The 12,981-nt window shown below is 41.9% G+C and overlaps 1 protein-coding gene across 6 annotated transcripts in view; it reads right to left on the bottom strand.

The window, feature by feature from the left end:
• PDE1C (phosphodiesterase 1C) overlaps window positions 1-12,981 on the bottom strand; it is a 333,742-nt gene that overhangs the window by 226,001 nt on the left and 94,760 nt on the right. For 2 of the 6 annotated variants that reach the window (XM_042044346.1, XM_042044347.1), the window contains exon 1: window positions 6,472-7,038. The exons of the other annotated variants lie outside the window; for them this stretch is intronic. In XM_042044346.1, coding sequence (XP_041900280.1) covers window positions 6,472-6,572 — 101 coding nt within the window. In that variant the 5' untranslated portion in view covers window positions 6,573-7,038. Of the gene's footprint in view, window positions 1-6,471; window positions 7,039-12,981 lie in introns of those variants that run through there. 6 annotated transcript variants of the gene reach the window in all.

Genomic DNA, 12,981 nt, shown 5'->3' with positions numbered 1-12,981 from the left:
CCAAGCCTCTGATCATCTTCATGGCTTCCTCTGGTGCTCTGCAGTCTATGTCCTTCTGATATTGGGGGCCCTAGAACTGGATGCTCACCAGGTGAGGTGTCATGAGACTGTGAGTCCTGAAGGGCAAAGGAGTCCAGGAAGGCTGTATGTGCTTTAAAATGGATTGTTAAATATTCAGGAGCAGGCTGTCCCCATATATATAAAGACAAGTTGTCAGGGGAAAAAGACCAGCCTGGTTAAACAAAGAACTTGAACTTAGGGGAAAGAATAGAATATATTACCTCTGGAAGGAGAGTGAGGTATTTTGGGAGAATTATATGGATGTTGCAAGGTCATGTAGAAAGAAGACTAGAAGGGCCAAAGCCCAACTAGAACTTGATTTGGCCACTACAGTTAAAAACAACAAATACATTGGCAGCAAAAGGGGGATCAAGGAGTGTCTCCATTTGTTGAATGCAGAGGGTAGTGTAGTGACAGGAAAGGCAGAGGTACATAATGGCTTCTTTACCTCAGTCTTCAGTATCAAGACCAGTGGTCCTCAGGATACCCAGCTCCCTGAGCTGGAAGTTGATGATTGGGCAATGAGTGAAGCCCCCATAATCCAGGAGGAGATGGTTAGTGATTTGCTATGCCAATTACACACTCACAAGTCTGTGAGCCCACCCCAGAATAATGAGGGAACTGCAAGCGGTTGCTAGCTGTGTTCCCCAGGGCTCAGTTTTGGGCTGGTCCTGTTAAACATCTCTATTGATGATCTGGACATGGGGATTAAGGGCACCCTCAGTAAATTTGCAGAAAACACTAAGTTGGGTGGGAGTGTTGATCTGCTTGAGGGTAGGAAAGCTCTGCAGAGAGGCCTGGACAGACTCAATCAATGGGCTGAGGACAGCAGCATGAGGTTTAGTAAGGTGAAGTTATGTGATGAGACTGACAGCGGGACTGACAGCCTCACAGAGTCAGACCTAAAGACAGTCAGAATTTACCCATGAGATTTTGTACCGTGAAATTTTGCAGCTTCAGTGAAACCCACAGAGAAAGCCAAGAAGATAATAAGTGAAAGATGATGTTCTAGACGTAAGGAGAAGATGTTCTTGTTATGGGACGTTAAGTGTGTACAAGGAAGAATTTGCAGATAATATATAACAACTATACTTTTGCTTGTATAGCTAATTGTTTTACTGCTTGAATGGTCATTGTTTGCTAAGCAGCCAATCTCAGTAACCCACAGCAATTGTGAAGAGATATAAGAGCAGCAGTAGAGAAAATAAAAAACTTTTACAGCTTTGGATTACAGTAAGTGTTGTGCTGCTATGTCTGTCTCAACAAAGCAACAGTTATGGGTCCTGCACTTGGTTCACAGCAATCCCATGCAGCCCTACAAGCCTGGGGAGGAGGAGCAGCTTAAGAGCTGTTCAGCAGAAAGGGACATGGGAGTGCTGTTCGACAACTGGCTCAGTATGAGCCAGCAGTGTGCCCAGGTGGCCAAGAAGGTAAATGGCATGTAAATGATAGATGACTTGTTTCAAGAATAGTGTAGCCAGCAGGACTAGGGAAGTGATCATCCCCCAGTACTCAGCATTGGTTCTCAAGTACTGTATTCAGTTCTGAGTGACTCGCTTTAAAAAGGACATTGAGTCACTGAAGCCTGTCCAGCAAAAGGCAAGGTCCTGAAAAGTCTAGAAGACATGTCTAATGAGGAACAGCTGAGGGATCTGGATTTTTTTAGTCTCGAGCAGAGGAAGTTCAGAGGGAACCTCAGCACTCTCTATACCTACGTGAAAGGAGGTTGTAATGAGGTGGGGGCAAGTCCCTACCATGCCTACAGTTGAGAGGACCAGACCTTCAAATGAGATACTGGAGATTCAGATTAAATATTAGAAAAAAATTTTCACTGTTAGGGTGGTCAGGCATTGAAAAAGGTTGCTCAGGGAGGTGGTGGAATCACCATTCCTGGAGGTGTTTAAGAGGTGTCGGGATCTGACACTGGGTGAGATGGTTTAGTAGTTTAGGGCTACAGTGGTAGTGCTGGGTTGATAACTGGACTTGGTGATCTTAAAGGTCTCTTCCAACCTTGATGATTCTATGAGAGTAACAGCATGAGGAAAGACTACACTGAGAATGAAGGGATTTATTATGTATTTAGCAATTCAACATTATAATCCCAGCAAGTGTGAAGGAGGTTAAGGTCCACTTTCCCGCCTTTCCTCCTTCAGTGTGTAAATCCCAGCAGAGGAACCAGTGATGATGTACTACTACTGTAATAGCTAGAAAAAGAAGGTTTTCTTTTTTGGCATAAAAGCAACCAAAATCAAACCAAAAATACCTGCAAGCTGCATCTTCAGCTGCCACAAACTAGCACATCTCTACTGAAACTCAAAAAGCCTCTGCAATCTTCTTTGTTCTCAGACGCAACATCTAATCCTAGTGTTGAAAACGGCTTCAGTGCTTTCTCTGTTCTTGAGAAATCAGAAGGCAACTGAAGCCACTTCATGAAGCTTTAAGAGTTGTAAGTAGCAGATGGATGTTTAAATCTCACAGCTAGGGTTCCAAGTGCAAAAACAAGAGCACCCCAACACAGCCACCACTGCTCATACCTCCACAGAGAAACCATCAGCTTGAAAAGCAACCATGCAATTTTGAAACCACTTATTTTGAAATAAGCTCTCCAAGCTCCACTGCTAACACTGACCTGTAAGGGCTCCCACTGAATCTTAACTGATAAGTTTTGCAGAGCAGAAGGTCTCGATCTCAGCAGAGTTATTAGCAACCACTGGAGAGTGGAAGGAAGACTCACATGTAACTCCTGTGCATAGTGTCCAAGTCCAGAGCTGAATAAGGCAAGTCTGAATAAAAGACTGTCTTCTGGACAGGATCCATGGAGCAAGGAGGATAGAACAGAGCAAAAGACTCAAGATCTTCTTCTGGCAGCAGCAGCTATTAAGAGCATTAAGCAAACAATCAACACATCCCTAAGAAACATGGATTCTTGCAGGGTGAGCACTACTTAGGTAGAGGGGGAAACTAATCAAAGGCAGGCCCTGCCTGATGAAACAAAGTGCAGAGGCAGCTGGCAGCCCATCAGGAGCCAGGGAGTGAGAGCACCTGTGTCCTTGTGGGGTCTGGAAGGCACAGGGTGGTGGAGAAGCACTACTTGCAATACTCAGCAGTATTCCCGAGAGACAGGCAGCCCTCTGGCAGGCAAGAGCAAAAGTCCTCAGATATCCTGAAGGGATGTGAAGCTGTTCCAGTCTAATTCATTTGTGATGTCATTAAAACTCAGAAGCAGGTTTGTTCCTGGGAGGCCTCTGATGCAACGAAATCTGCTGTATTCCTTCCCATGGAAGAAAGGACACTGATGGCTGCATTTCTGGTTTACACAGCCTATTGCTGGGTGAGGTCCTACAATGAGAAATCTGAATTAAATTTCTCCCTGATATTCTGGTGCAACATAGGAAAAAAGGCAAAATTGTCAGTACTCAACTTTCAGTATTTTCCTCAGAGAGTTTCATATACTTCTAATGGTACCTTTGCCCAGCAACAGTTTATTCACAAATCTTTCCTCAAAGTTTATTAAAAGTAAATAAATGAAAGGTTTTTTCTAATATGTGATTAAATCTAAATTGATATCGAATAGGTCATGTGTAAAAGACAACATTTATTTCTAGATCTCTGGTTTGAGACACGCAAAGATTTTGCCACAGATGATTTACTGCCCAATAAGACAACTTACCATGCTCTCTTAAACCTGAGAAAACACTATAGGTCCTCTGAATAGATTATCTTATAAAGTACAGCACAGAATTATTACATCATGAATATGTATATATCAAATAAAAACATTTCAGTACTCTTACTGTATTAGTATTTTAGCTGGTTCTTAAACAGTAAAAGAAACTTGTACATGGCTTAACAACCACTACCTCACACTGCTCTGCTTATAAAGCAACTATGTTGTCCTGACTAAACTACATTTTGAAGAGATACAAAACAGAAAGGAGAAGCAAGCCCTCCCACTCCACTCCAGAGACAAACTGAAAACCTTGTCTGCCTTTTACAGCAACATATGACTCCTGTTGCAAGAGACACTTAGCTTCAGCCTCACAATAGTCTGTCCTTCTCCACTGTCCAAAAGACCTCCATGTGAAAATGCACATTCCATGCCCAAACTCCCAGAGGCCAGCCATCCTGCAAGACAGAATACCAGGCACATGGCAAAAAAAGCCCTCACCAGACTTGCTTCAGCAGAAAATTAAGGGCATCCAAAAAGAGCCTCAACTCTACCACAGCTTTGCAGCCTTTGGGATTCCATTCCCTTCAAACCAAGCAGGCTGAGAAGGGGTGAAAATTTAAAGAGCCCCCTTCCCTGCCCCCTAGAAAAGCCAGGTGACGAATAGTCTTTGTGAATAGACACATCAGCAGGCACTGAGGGTGGGAAGAGGGAGAGGAAAGTACCAGAGCTGCCACAGGTGAAGTCCTACCAAGGAGATGTCCAACACAATGCTGAGACTTCAGACTGTTTAAATCATCACAGCCCTTCCCATTTAAGAAGAGATGTCAGGATCAAATTATCTATGTGGGTGCCTGCCTGCTGCAGACTACAACTCCCCAGGCAGCTTCAGCCAGCAGCATGCTCTCAGTACCTGTGTAACACTGCACTGGTAGCACTGTTGTGCCTTGTAACTAATTCCAGTGAGATATGGCTGTCAGTTTACCAGTGGCAGAGGAGAGAGGTATTTTTTCAAGCAGTATTTGTTCTCTCCAGGATGAAGCCTCTTATTTAAGATTCAACTAAGAGGGTTGCGCACATCTGATTGTTTTTCTTATGCATATAGGCATGCATAAAAACAGACAAGAAAAATCATGAAACATTATGCCAAACCTCAGTTTGGTGTGTATGGATGCACTAGGCCCCCATAAAATAACTGGGAATGGAAAATCTTCTTTTCAGTTTTCATCTAGTGATTAAGAATTCTACAGAAAAAAAATCTCTCTCCTCTTTAGGCAATCTTGAAACTCAGAAGAAGAGACATGTTCGTTACACTCATACATACTGATGACAAAGAGGGTTATACTGAAAAATGGCCTGAGGTTTACTTATTACTCATCTAAAATAAGTCTTACAGTTTTTCTAACTTTCTAAAAGGTAGACGAGACCCAAGCTTGATGTATAATATACAGACACTGCCTTGTACTAACTGCAGGAGAGGTCCTGAACAAAAATGCTGCTTACCTATGAACTCCAGGTAGAACTCAAATCAGCATGCTTCTAAACTCTATATTAAACAGGAATTCAAGAAGCCCTAGTAGAGGGTTTGTTTTGTGTGGCTCCTCTATTAGGAAGGTTTGGAAGACAGCTGTCATCTACTTTGATTAATTTCCTTCACAAAACAGGCTTCCTGGCATGATGCTTTGAGAAAAACACATGTTAATGCATATGTCTTATATTGCTTGGAGTCCTACAGAAGTTTTGCCTATGCTTTGCAAAACATACCATAGTTGTTCACACAAAGTAACATCCAAAAAGCAACTCAAGTTTAACTTGGACCCATTTGTTTTCAACTACTGGCCTACTCTTTCTTCATTTTTTTGCATCTGCTGTTTCCAAGCCTCCTTGGTCCCTTCCTCCCTCCCTTTCCCTTGAGGGCTGAAATGTTAATAACTTAACATGTGAAGCTGAAGAAAAAAATACAAACATGTTCTGAACACAGGAAGGGTTGTAGCTTAACATGGTTAATGCTCATTTTTGCCATGGCCAAGAACTGATGGACAAATGGCTGACAGCATTTTACATACTAAGAATATGAAAAAGACACCAGACATTGCTTCTAAGTAAGCTAGGCAGACACTACATCTTCTTTTCTGCAATGCCAAGTTCTTTAAGCACAGATACTTTTTTCTACTCAGGAGACAGTGTACAGTCATCTCATGGCAAGTCAGGCTTAAGGTATAAAAGAATAAGTACAGTCCAATCAGTGGAAGATGAATTTGCTGCTATTACAAATGCTATTGGAAATGTTTTCCAGTTGTGCCTTCTCTGCCTATTTTGTCCTTATTCATCATGTCAGTGCTAGAAATGGTGTACATTGCAGTGGGGAAAAAGTCTTCTCTGTGTTGTAGCTAAGGGTAAGATTACTGAAAATGGAGAATTCAGCTAAGTACCATTCAGGCTATAACAAAACTTTTCCAGTATAACACCTGAAGTAATTATCATCCCAGTAACTGCTTATATCTTAAAATGCTTTTATTAATGGCATTTCTACATTTCCACTTGAAAATGTTCAATGTAAGAAGAAGTTCAATTTAAGGAAGTAAATAGATCTTTTGCTAAGATTAAGTCACTGTATTTATGGAGAACAGGTGTGGAAACTGCTGAGAGATTTTAAAGGTACAGCAAGAAAGAAAATATAAAGTCTACAATAATTTTGACAGTGGGAGGAAATTGAAGGAGATGAAAAGAAAAGTACTACTTACAAGCCTCGGAGACGAAGCCAGATTTTCTCTATTTGCTCTGGCTGTAGGTATTTCAGAGAGTTGCTCTCAAATTCTTCAATTTCCTTAGTCGGTGACTCCATAGCTGCAGGTTACTGCTTTAGTTAAAGCTCTGGGAGGACGGCTGCTGCCTCCACACATGCACACTCTCCACCTTTAACGCTGGTGGGGAGCAGTTAACATTTCTGGCACACACTTCTCCCCCCTCCCTGCAAACGGAACTGTGTGGGCATCCCTGGACCGCTCAGGTACACACAGGGGGCAGCTGTACCAGCTTGTCACCATCCTCAGGCTGAGCGGGAGGATCAAAAGCTCATCTCCAGATTGCAAAACCACACGGATTTTTTTCCCTTTGTTTTTTGTTTCGTTTTGCTTTTACAATAAGCCAAGGATACAATCCATAATACCAGCTGAGGGATCTTTATCAAGGGAGGAGGGGAGGGAAATCCCTTGCTGACAAGGGAGCTGTCTGCAGGAGCAGCAGTGGGGAGTCCGATGACTGCAGGGGTCCCCAAGGCTGCAGCTCTGCCTTACCACGCTGCCTGTTGCTGTGTGAGTGGCAGTACACAGGCCCCTTCGGTCTAGCCCCCACCAGGTCAGCCTCGCCCTCCCCTTCCTAGCAGTATTTTTTCCCACTTACCAGCAGCACTGCCAACAGGCTTGAAACCTGACAACTGAGGAAGAATTCATCTGTCAACAAAGCCCAAGAACTGTTTCACTCTCTGCCTCCCTCTTTGCTTCCCTCTCTCCCATGTGCACACACATCCACAGACGCACGAGGGAGAACAGGCTATTGGAGAAAATCTGGCTTTGATTAAAAACCCAACCAAGACAAATCATTAACTAAAAAAAAGAAAAAGGGGAAATAACAGAAAGTGAGCCACTCACTTCTGGCAAACAGCCATCTACTTCTTTGCAGTCAGTCTGCTCTCCTGAGAGAGTGATGCACAGCAGAGGCTGTAAGGCTTCAACAGGGACAAAATCCACTTTTAAAATAAATCAGTTAAGTGCCAATGCTTGAAAATGCTTAGCAGGGAAGTCAGTACACTGAAGAAAGATCAAGTGCAACACATTAGTCACAGATGTATCAGTGTCTTTCAATAAGAGGTTTGCACAGTGGAGGTTAAGATTCAGTTTTGCAATATGATGCCTGCCTCTAGCTCTCCTGAAGCAGTCCTGTACTGACCCCCCGGAACATGCCTCTCTACACCTGCAGGATTCATGCTCTGAGCAGGAGGAAGAACAGGGATTTCTTTCATTGCACCAGCCCCGTCAGTCATCTCTCAAACTCTGCCAAGATCTCTGCACGCTTCTGTTTAGTGTTATTGATGTGGTGCTTTCAGCCAAAGCCATCAGAGCAGAAGGAAAATAACTGTCAAAACATTGTCTTAGCCTTAACACATTTTGTTGCATATTGCAAAAGCTGTCTTTCAAGAAGCAGAGCCTGCAGAATTAGCACCTCAGTCAGTCGCGTAACCTTTGACCTGGAGAAGATCACCTCTTCTTTGCAATAACATTCAACAATGTGCCTGTGATGCTAGGTCCAAGGCACGTCTCTAAAGTACTTGATGTTGCTTTTCAGAAAGCTCTTTGTGTAATGAACGTTATCCTTCCCATTGCTAGGTGCCAAATTGTATTAGCCATCACTTCAAGGAGTTTCAATCCTTTCCTAGGAGTAGTTCTTAAGGAATTACCCAGTTAGAGTGCTGCTGCAATTGTTAACCATCTCCAGCTCTCTGCAGTTGAATGAGATTCTCAAATATAACCAGAAAGCAGCTGAGTCAAGTTGGTACACATTCAAAAAGTTATGGGAGGTAAAAACATGAATAATTCTCCAGATGGTCCTCTTTCCCCTCATGGATTACAAAGGATAAGCCAGTATGTTTGCTTAGGAACCGCTTTTGAATTATACAAAGAACTGCACAAGCAGTCATAGCAAGCTGTTTTCTGACAAAAGCTTGGGGCATATTATCTTCTTATGTTCCTGCTGTAGTGATAACGGAACACAGTGCTAGTCTTCACTGCTTGTGCTACTTTCCATTACACTGATGCCCACCACTAAACAGTTAGTATGTTGCACCCATCACTGCCTTTTGGTGGTGAGTAAAGTAGCTACAAAATATGTTGTCTTTTTTTCACACATTTGACTTTAAGGTACAGAGGAAGTAACAGGGAAATGGGAATGCAGAGTATTGGTAGCACCAGGTTTGAGCTCAAGTTTGGGATCCCCTTTCTTGTTTAAGTCCTGTTGGTCTGATTTTGTGATAGATGCCATCAAGATAGCAAACACCAAGACAGTGACTGTAAAATGTTATGAACTTGTGCCATAAGTATCTGACATAAATACATATCATCTTGCTTGCCTTGTCCTTAAACTTATGGCTCACCTCATGGTGAAAGAGTAGCTTCCAAGAAGACAAAGTTTACAGTCCAAGTAAGCAGCGCTCTTTCAGTTCTCATGTTCATTGCTGCATTGAGGCAACAAGTTGTAGGCAACCAAATGGCACCATTTAAAGAGCTTGACTATCATGACTGTCATTTGATGGATACAAGCCACATGCTGGTGGATTAGCCATTTCTTTTAAAGCAGAGGGGAGCTCAGATGAGCAAAAGTCCACCTGCCTGTCAGAAACATCTGTTGTTCAGCCTTCCACAGGTGATGACCAAACCGGTAAGGCAGATAGCACTATGTATGTGGCACTGTAAGCCTCCATGGCTGAAACAACACTGCACAAACTTTATCCCTTAAATCACAAAATCACAGAATATTCTGAATTGGAAGGGGCCCACAAGGATCATTCAGTTGAACTCTGAAATGAATGGCCCATACAGGGATCAAACCCACAACCTTGGCATCAGAAGCCCTATGCTCTAACCAGCTGAACTAATGCTAGTAACTTTCTGTATCCAAACACTTTCCCAGCCTATCCCTTAGGAGGTGCAGGAGGGGTCCAGGACCACTATTGCCTTCAAACAGGGTCTAGCTCAAGTCAAGAGACTGGATTTCCCTCTGCTGCTCTTTTACCTGGCATGAGGTCTAGCATAGGATGACTCCTTCCTGAGCCCTTGAAGCAGCCTTCTTGCCTCCTCTGCTTGCCTGTAGGAGAGGAGCCAGGACACCCATCTCAGCCAGCTCAGATATTCCCTTCCTAGGTCACTAGGTCAGCACTGTCAGTGACATGAAGAGCAATGGGATGGAGAGACAGAGGTCCCAGGCAGGCCAAATATACCATACACTGACTGTCTCCTTTATGACAGCACACAGATTTGGGCAAATGGGGCTTTGCCTTCTTTTCCTCCACTTCCTCAGTTGAGGACAGTAGTGGCAGCCATGTTAAAAGCCTTTAGATTGAGCCCTGTGCAGGAAGGGTCCTAATTACAAGTATTGCTTTCCGTTCTGAAGAACTGATGATGTAGGAGGATGCTGACACACAGCAGAGAGGTGTTAAAAGGCAGCTAAGAAGAGTAGAATCCACACTGTGTCTCCATGAGGGCAGGCATCACTGTAAAACAGTCAAAATACCAGGCGGTGCAGGAGTAGCTCTGCCTTTCTCAGGATGGTGGTACAAGTATTTCATGCAGAGTCCAAGGAGAAGTCAGAGCCACCTCTGACATATGTGGCTGCAAATCAGACTCTGTCCTCATGTTAAACTTCTCAGCAGCAAACTTGCTTAAAGGCACCTATAGTTCCTTCTTTTATATTTATTAAACAAAGACTAGAAAAACAGTGAGAAAGTTCGGAGACCTCCTTACTTTCATCAGAGCTAAGTAGGCATAGCAGTAACATTCAAAAGGCCCACTGAAATGCATCCAAAAATGCTTCCAAAGACAGAAACAGCACTTCAGTGAGCATGAACAAACTGAAGCAATAATTTCAGACAGCAAGTTATCTAAAGTCTTTGCTGGGCTGCAACAAAAACAGAGAAGCTACCCCATGCTGCAGGGGTAGCATGAGATACTGGATCTGTAATGACATGCTGCCTATTGCTATTCCAACATATTGCCTGTGTGAACATGCATTTTCTCCCTTCAATTAATCTCATTTGACAGAATCAAAGCTTCAAGCATTGAAACAAGTTCTATAATTAATACAACTACAATATATTAATGTCTGTTCATGCATAAATAATCCAGAATATATTTTATTCTCTTACCACCAATGCCTCCAACCAAAATTGCAGCAGAGTATTTGTCTTTTTTCTTTATTGTAAATCTGAGTTGGATCCCTGAACTTCAATTATGTCAGTGTGATGAGTCAGCCAGTAACATATTCCAAGATGTTTTGCTAATTCTATATTCAAACAGTTGTAAAACACTGACATGTCTTCTAATTCTGCTAATGCCAAAATAAACTAGGCAGATTTTGCTCAGTCTTTATCCTAACAGGAAATAGCTCTTGCTCCTTTTCAGTTAAAAGCAACTTTTTTGTTTGTTTTGTTTGGAAGGCAGTTAGGAGGAGGGAGAGACATTCAGCTATGTCACTGAACTGCATTGGTCCTATTTATTCTTCATGTTGATGTATAAGAGAGTGATGGGAGATATTTAGACAGTTCCACTTTTTAGTTTTATTAAACTAGATCTAGTACTTCTTAAACAGTAGTTTCTAGGTGAAATTTTATCTTTTTTCTGCCCAAGGTTAGACTTTAGGATTTGATGGCAACCAACTCACACTCTAGCCACACAGTCATTATTACCACCATAAGTGAGAGCTGGAAGAAAAGGCTGCAAGGGCTAAAGATAGACGAGGAGTAGCAGCTGAAGAGACTACTAACTAACTTTAATTATAAGCACTCACCCAGTTTCCTCAGGGCTGGGGAACTGTGATTTCTGTTGCTCTCAGTAATTAAGGATAGTTTTAGCTTCTCTGTCCAGAAGTAGCACAGACACAGCTGACCCAGAGAAAGCCACACTTTCAAACAGTTTCAAAAACACTGAACTAGGTATATATAGATACAGAAGTATTGCTAACACCAGAAGACATTAAGAATACTGCAGCATTCCCTGCATCCTAATAATGTGTTGGTCTCACATGCCAGGACTAGACATACTGTGGAGATTTTCAAGCAGTAGTATTAGAAGAAGACAAATTTTAGCTTTCAATCTAAGAAATTAAACAAAAAAAATACAAAATTAACGGTAAAATAATCAGCACCCAAAAAAAAGGCACTGGTTAATTTGGTGGAAAGGTGCTGTTCATTTAAACTTCTATTGAGTCAAGTCAATCAAGCTGACAGTGTTGATTAAAAGCTCTGTTGACTGGCAAGAAGTTTTCTGTCAAATGCTATAAAAGTATAGTCAGCAAGACAAATGCATACCTCTTTTGTGGTCTGTCCCTTTTGACTCAGAGTTGCTGCTTTCTGTGAAGGCAGATTTAAGAAAACATGCAGAAACCTTCTTCAACTAAGGAAGCTTACCAAAATGAGAAAATTTCCATGCTGATGGCATCTGCAGTTATTACTTAAGCCATGGCATTGTAACAGCAACAAAAAATTCCTGTTGTACTCACTCAGAGTACTGCAACTTTGACAAACAGCACCACTCTTGAAGGGCAATTTCGAAAATCTGTTTTCCTTTAATGACCTCCACAGCACTAGAATTACTATACATGGCAGTTTAGGGAAAAGGCATGAGGGAGGAGTGATGTTTAAGGGAAGAAAAGCTTTATAAAATGCTTTGCAAAAAAAGAAAGAGGAGAGCTTGAAAACTCATCTAGGAAAGGTTTGTGCAAAAGAGGTTAGATGTGAGTAGTAGTCCAAGAGACTAATTATATAAAATAAGTATCTAATTAGAGGATTAAACAAGACTAGTTTTCTAGTTTTTCCCTTTTTCACCAACATCCAATGAGGTCAAAATAGACAATTTTGAGGACCTGAAAACTCTCACAGCTTCTCACAGAGTTTCCTGCCCCAAGTCATCCTTCACATCTTCAAATGGATTGAACAAATACTGAAGTTTATTCAAAACAAGCATGAAGCTGCCTCAAAGGGTTTTTTAATTGCTACTTATATGTTTGAGAGATGGAAGTGGGAGGGTTTTCACTTGTCTGTCTCTCATACACAAACCACATTATATTACACAGGGCAATACTGCCCCCTGTACCATGAAAATGTTACATTTCATATATACATTTAGCTCTTGTTAGAGTTAAGACAGAAATTATTATACATCATGTATTATCCTTTGTGGAGTTAGGAAACAAATGTATTATGGAATATCTGTGTGTATATATACAACTGAATTTTATCAACTTAAAAGTGTATGGGAGTAATTTATAAACCCGACCTCAAATTTTTTCCCTGTTACTTTCTTTTTAAAATCTGTCTAGTTGCTGTACAAAGAGAAGATTCCCCAGTTGTCATTTTGCACTACCATTACTCTTTGAGGCTAGGGAGCCCAAGTGCTATTCTTTCCTTTCTCCTAATCTGCTGTCTTCTAGGGGAGATCGGTAACCACCTCTGATTGTTCCACTTGCCTTTGCTGGCAGAGGTAGCC

Source organism: Corvus kubaryi, unplaced genomic scaffold (genome assembly GCF_017639235.1).
Source record: "Corvus kubaryi isolate FWS band 111438036 unplaced genomic scaffold, C.kubaryi_AGA036_p1.0 37398, whole genome shotgun sequence".
Lineage (NCBI taxonomy): Eukaryota > Metazoa > Chordata > Aves > Passeriformes > Corvidae > Corvus > Corvus kubaryi.
Note: the sequence above shows the minus strand (reverse complement) of the source record. Positions and strands in the feature narration are given on the sequence as shown.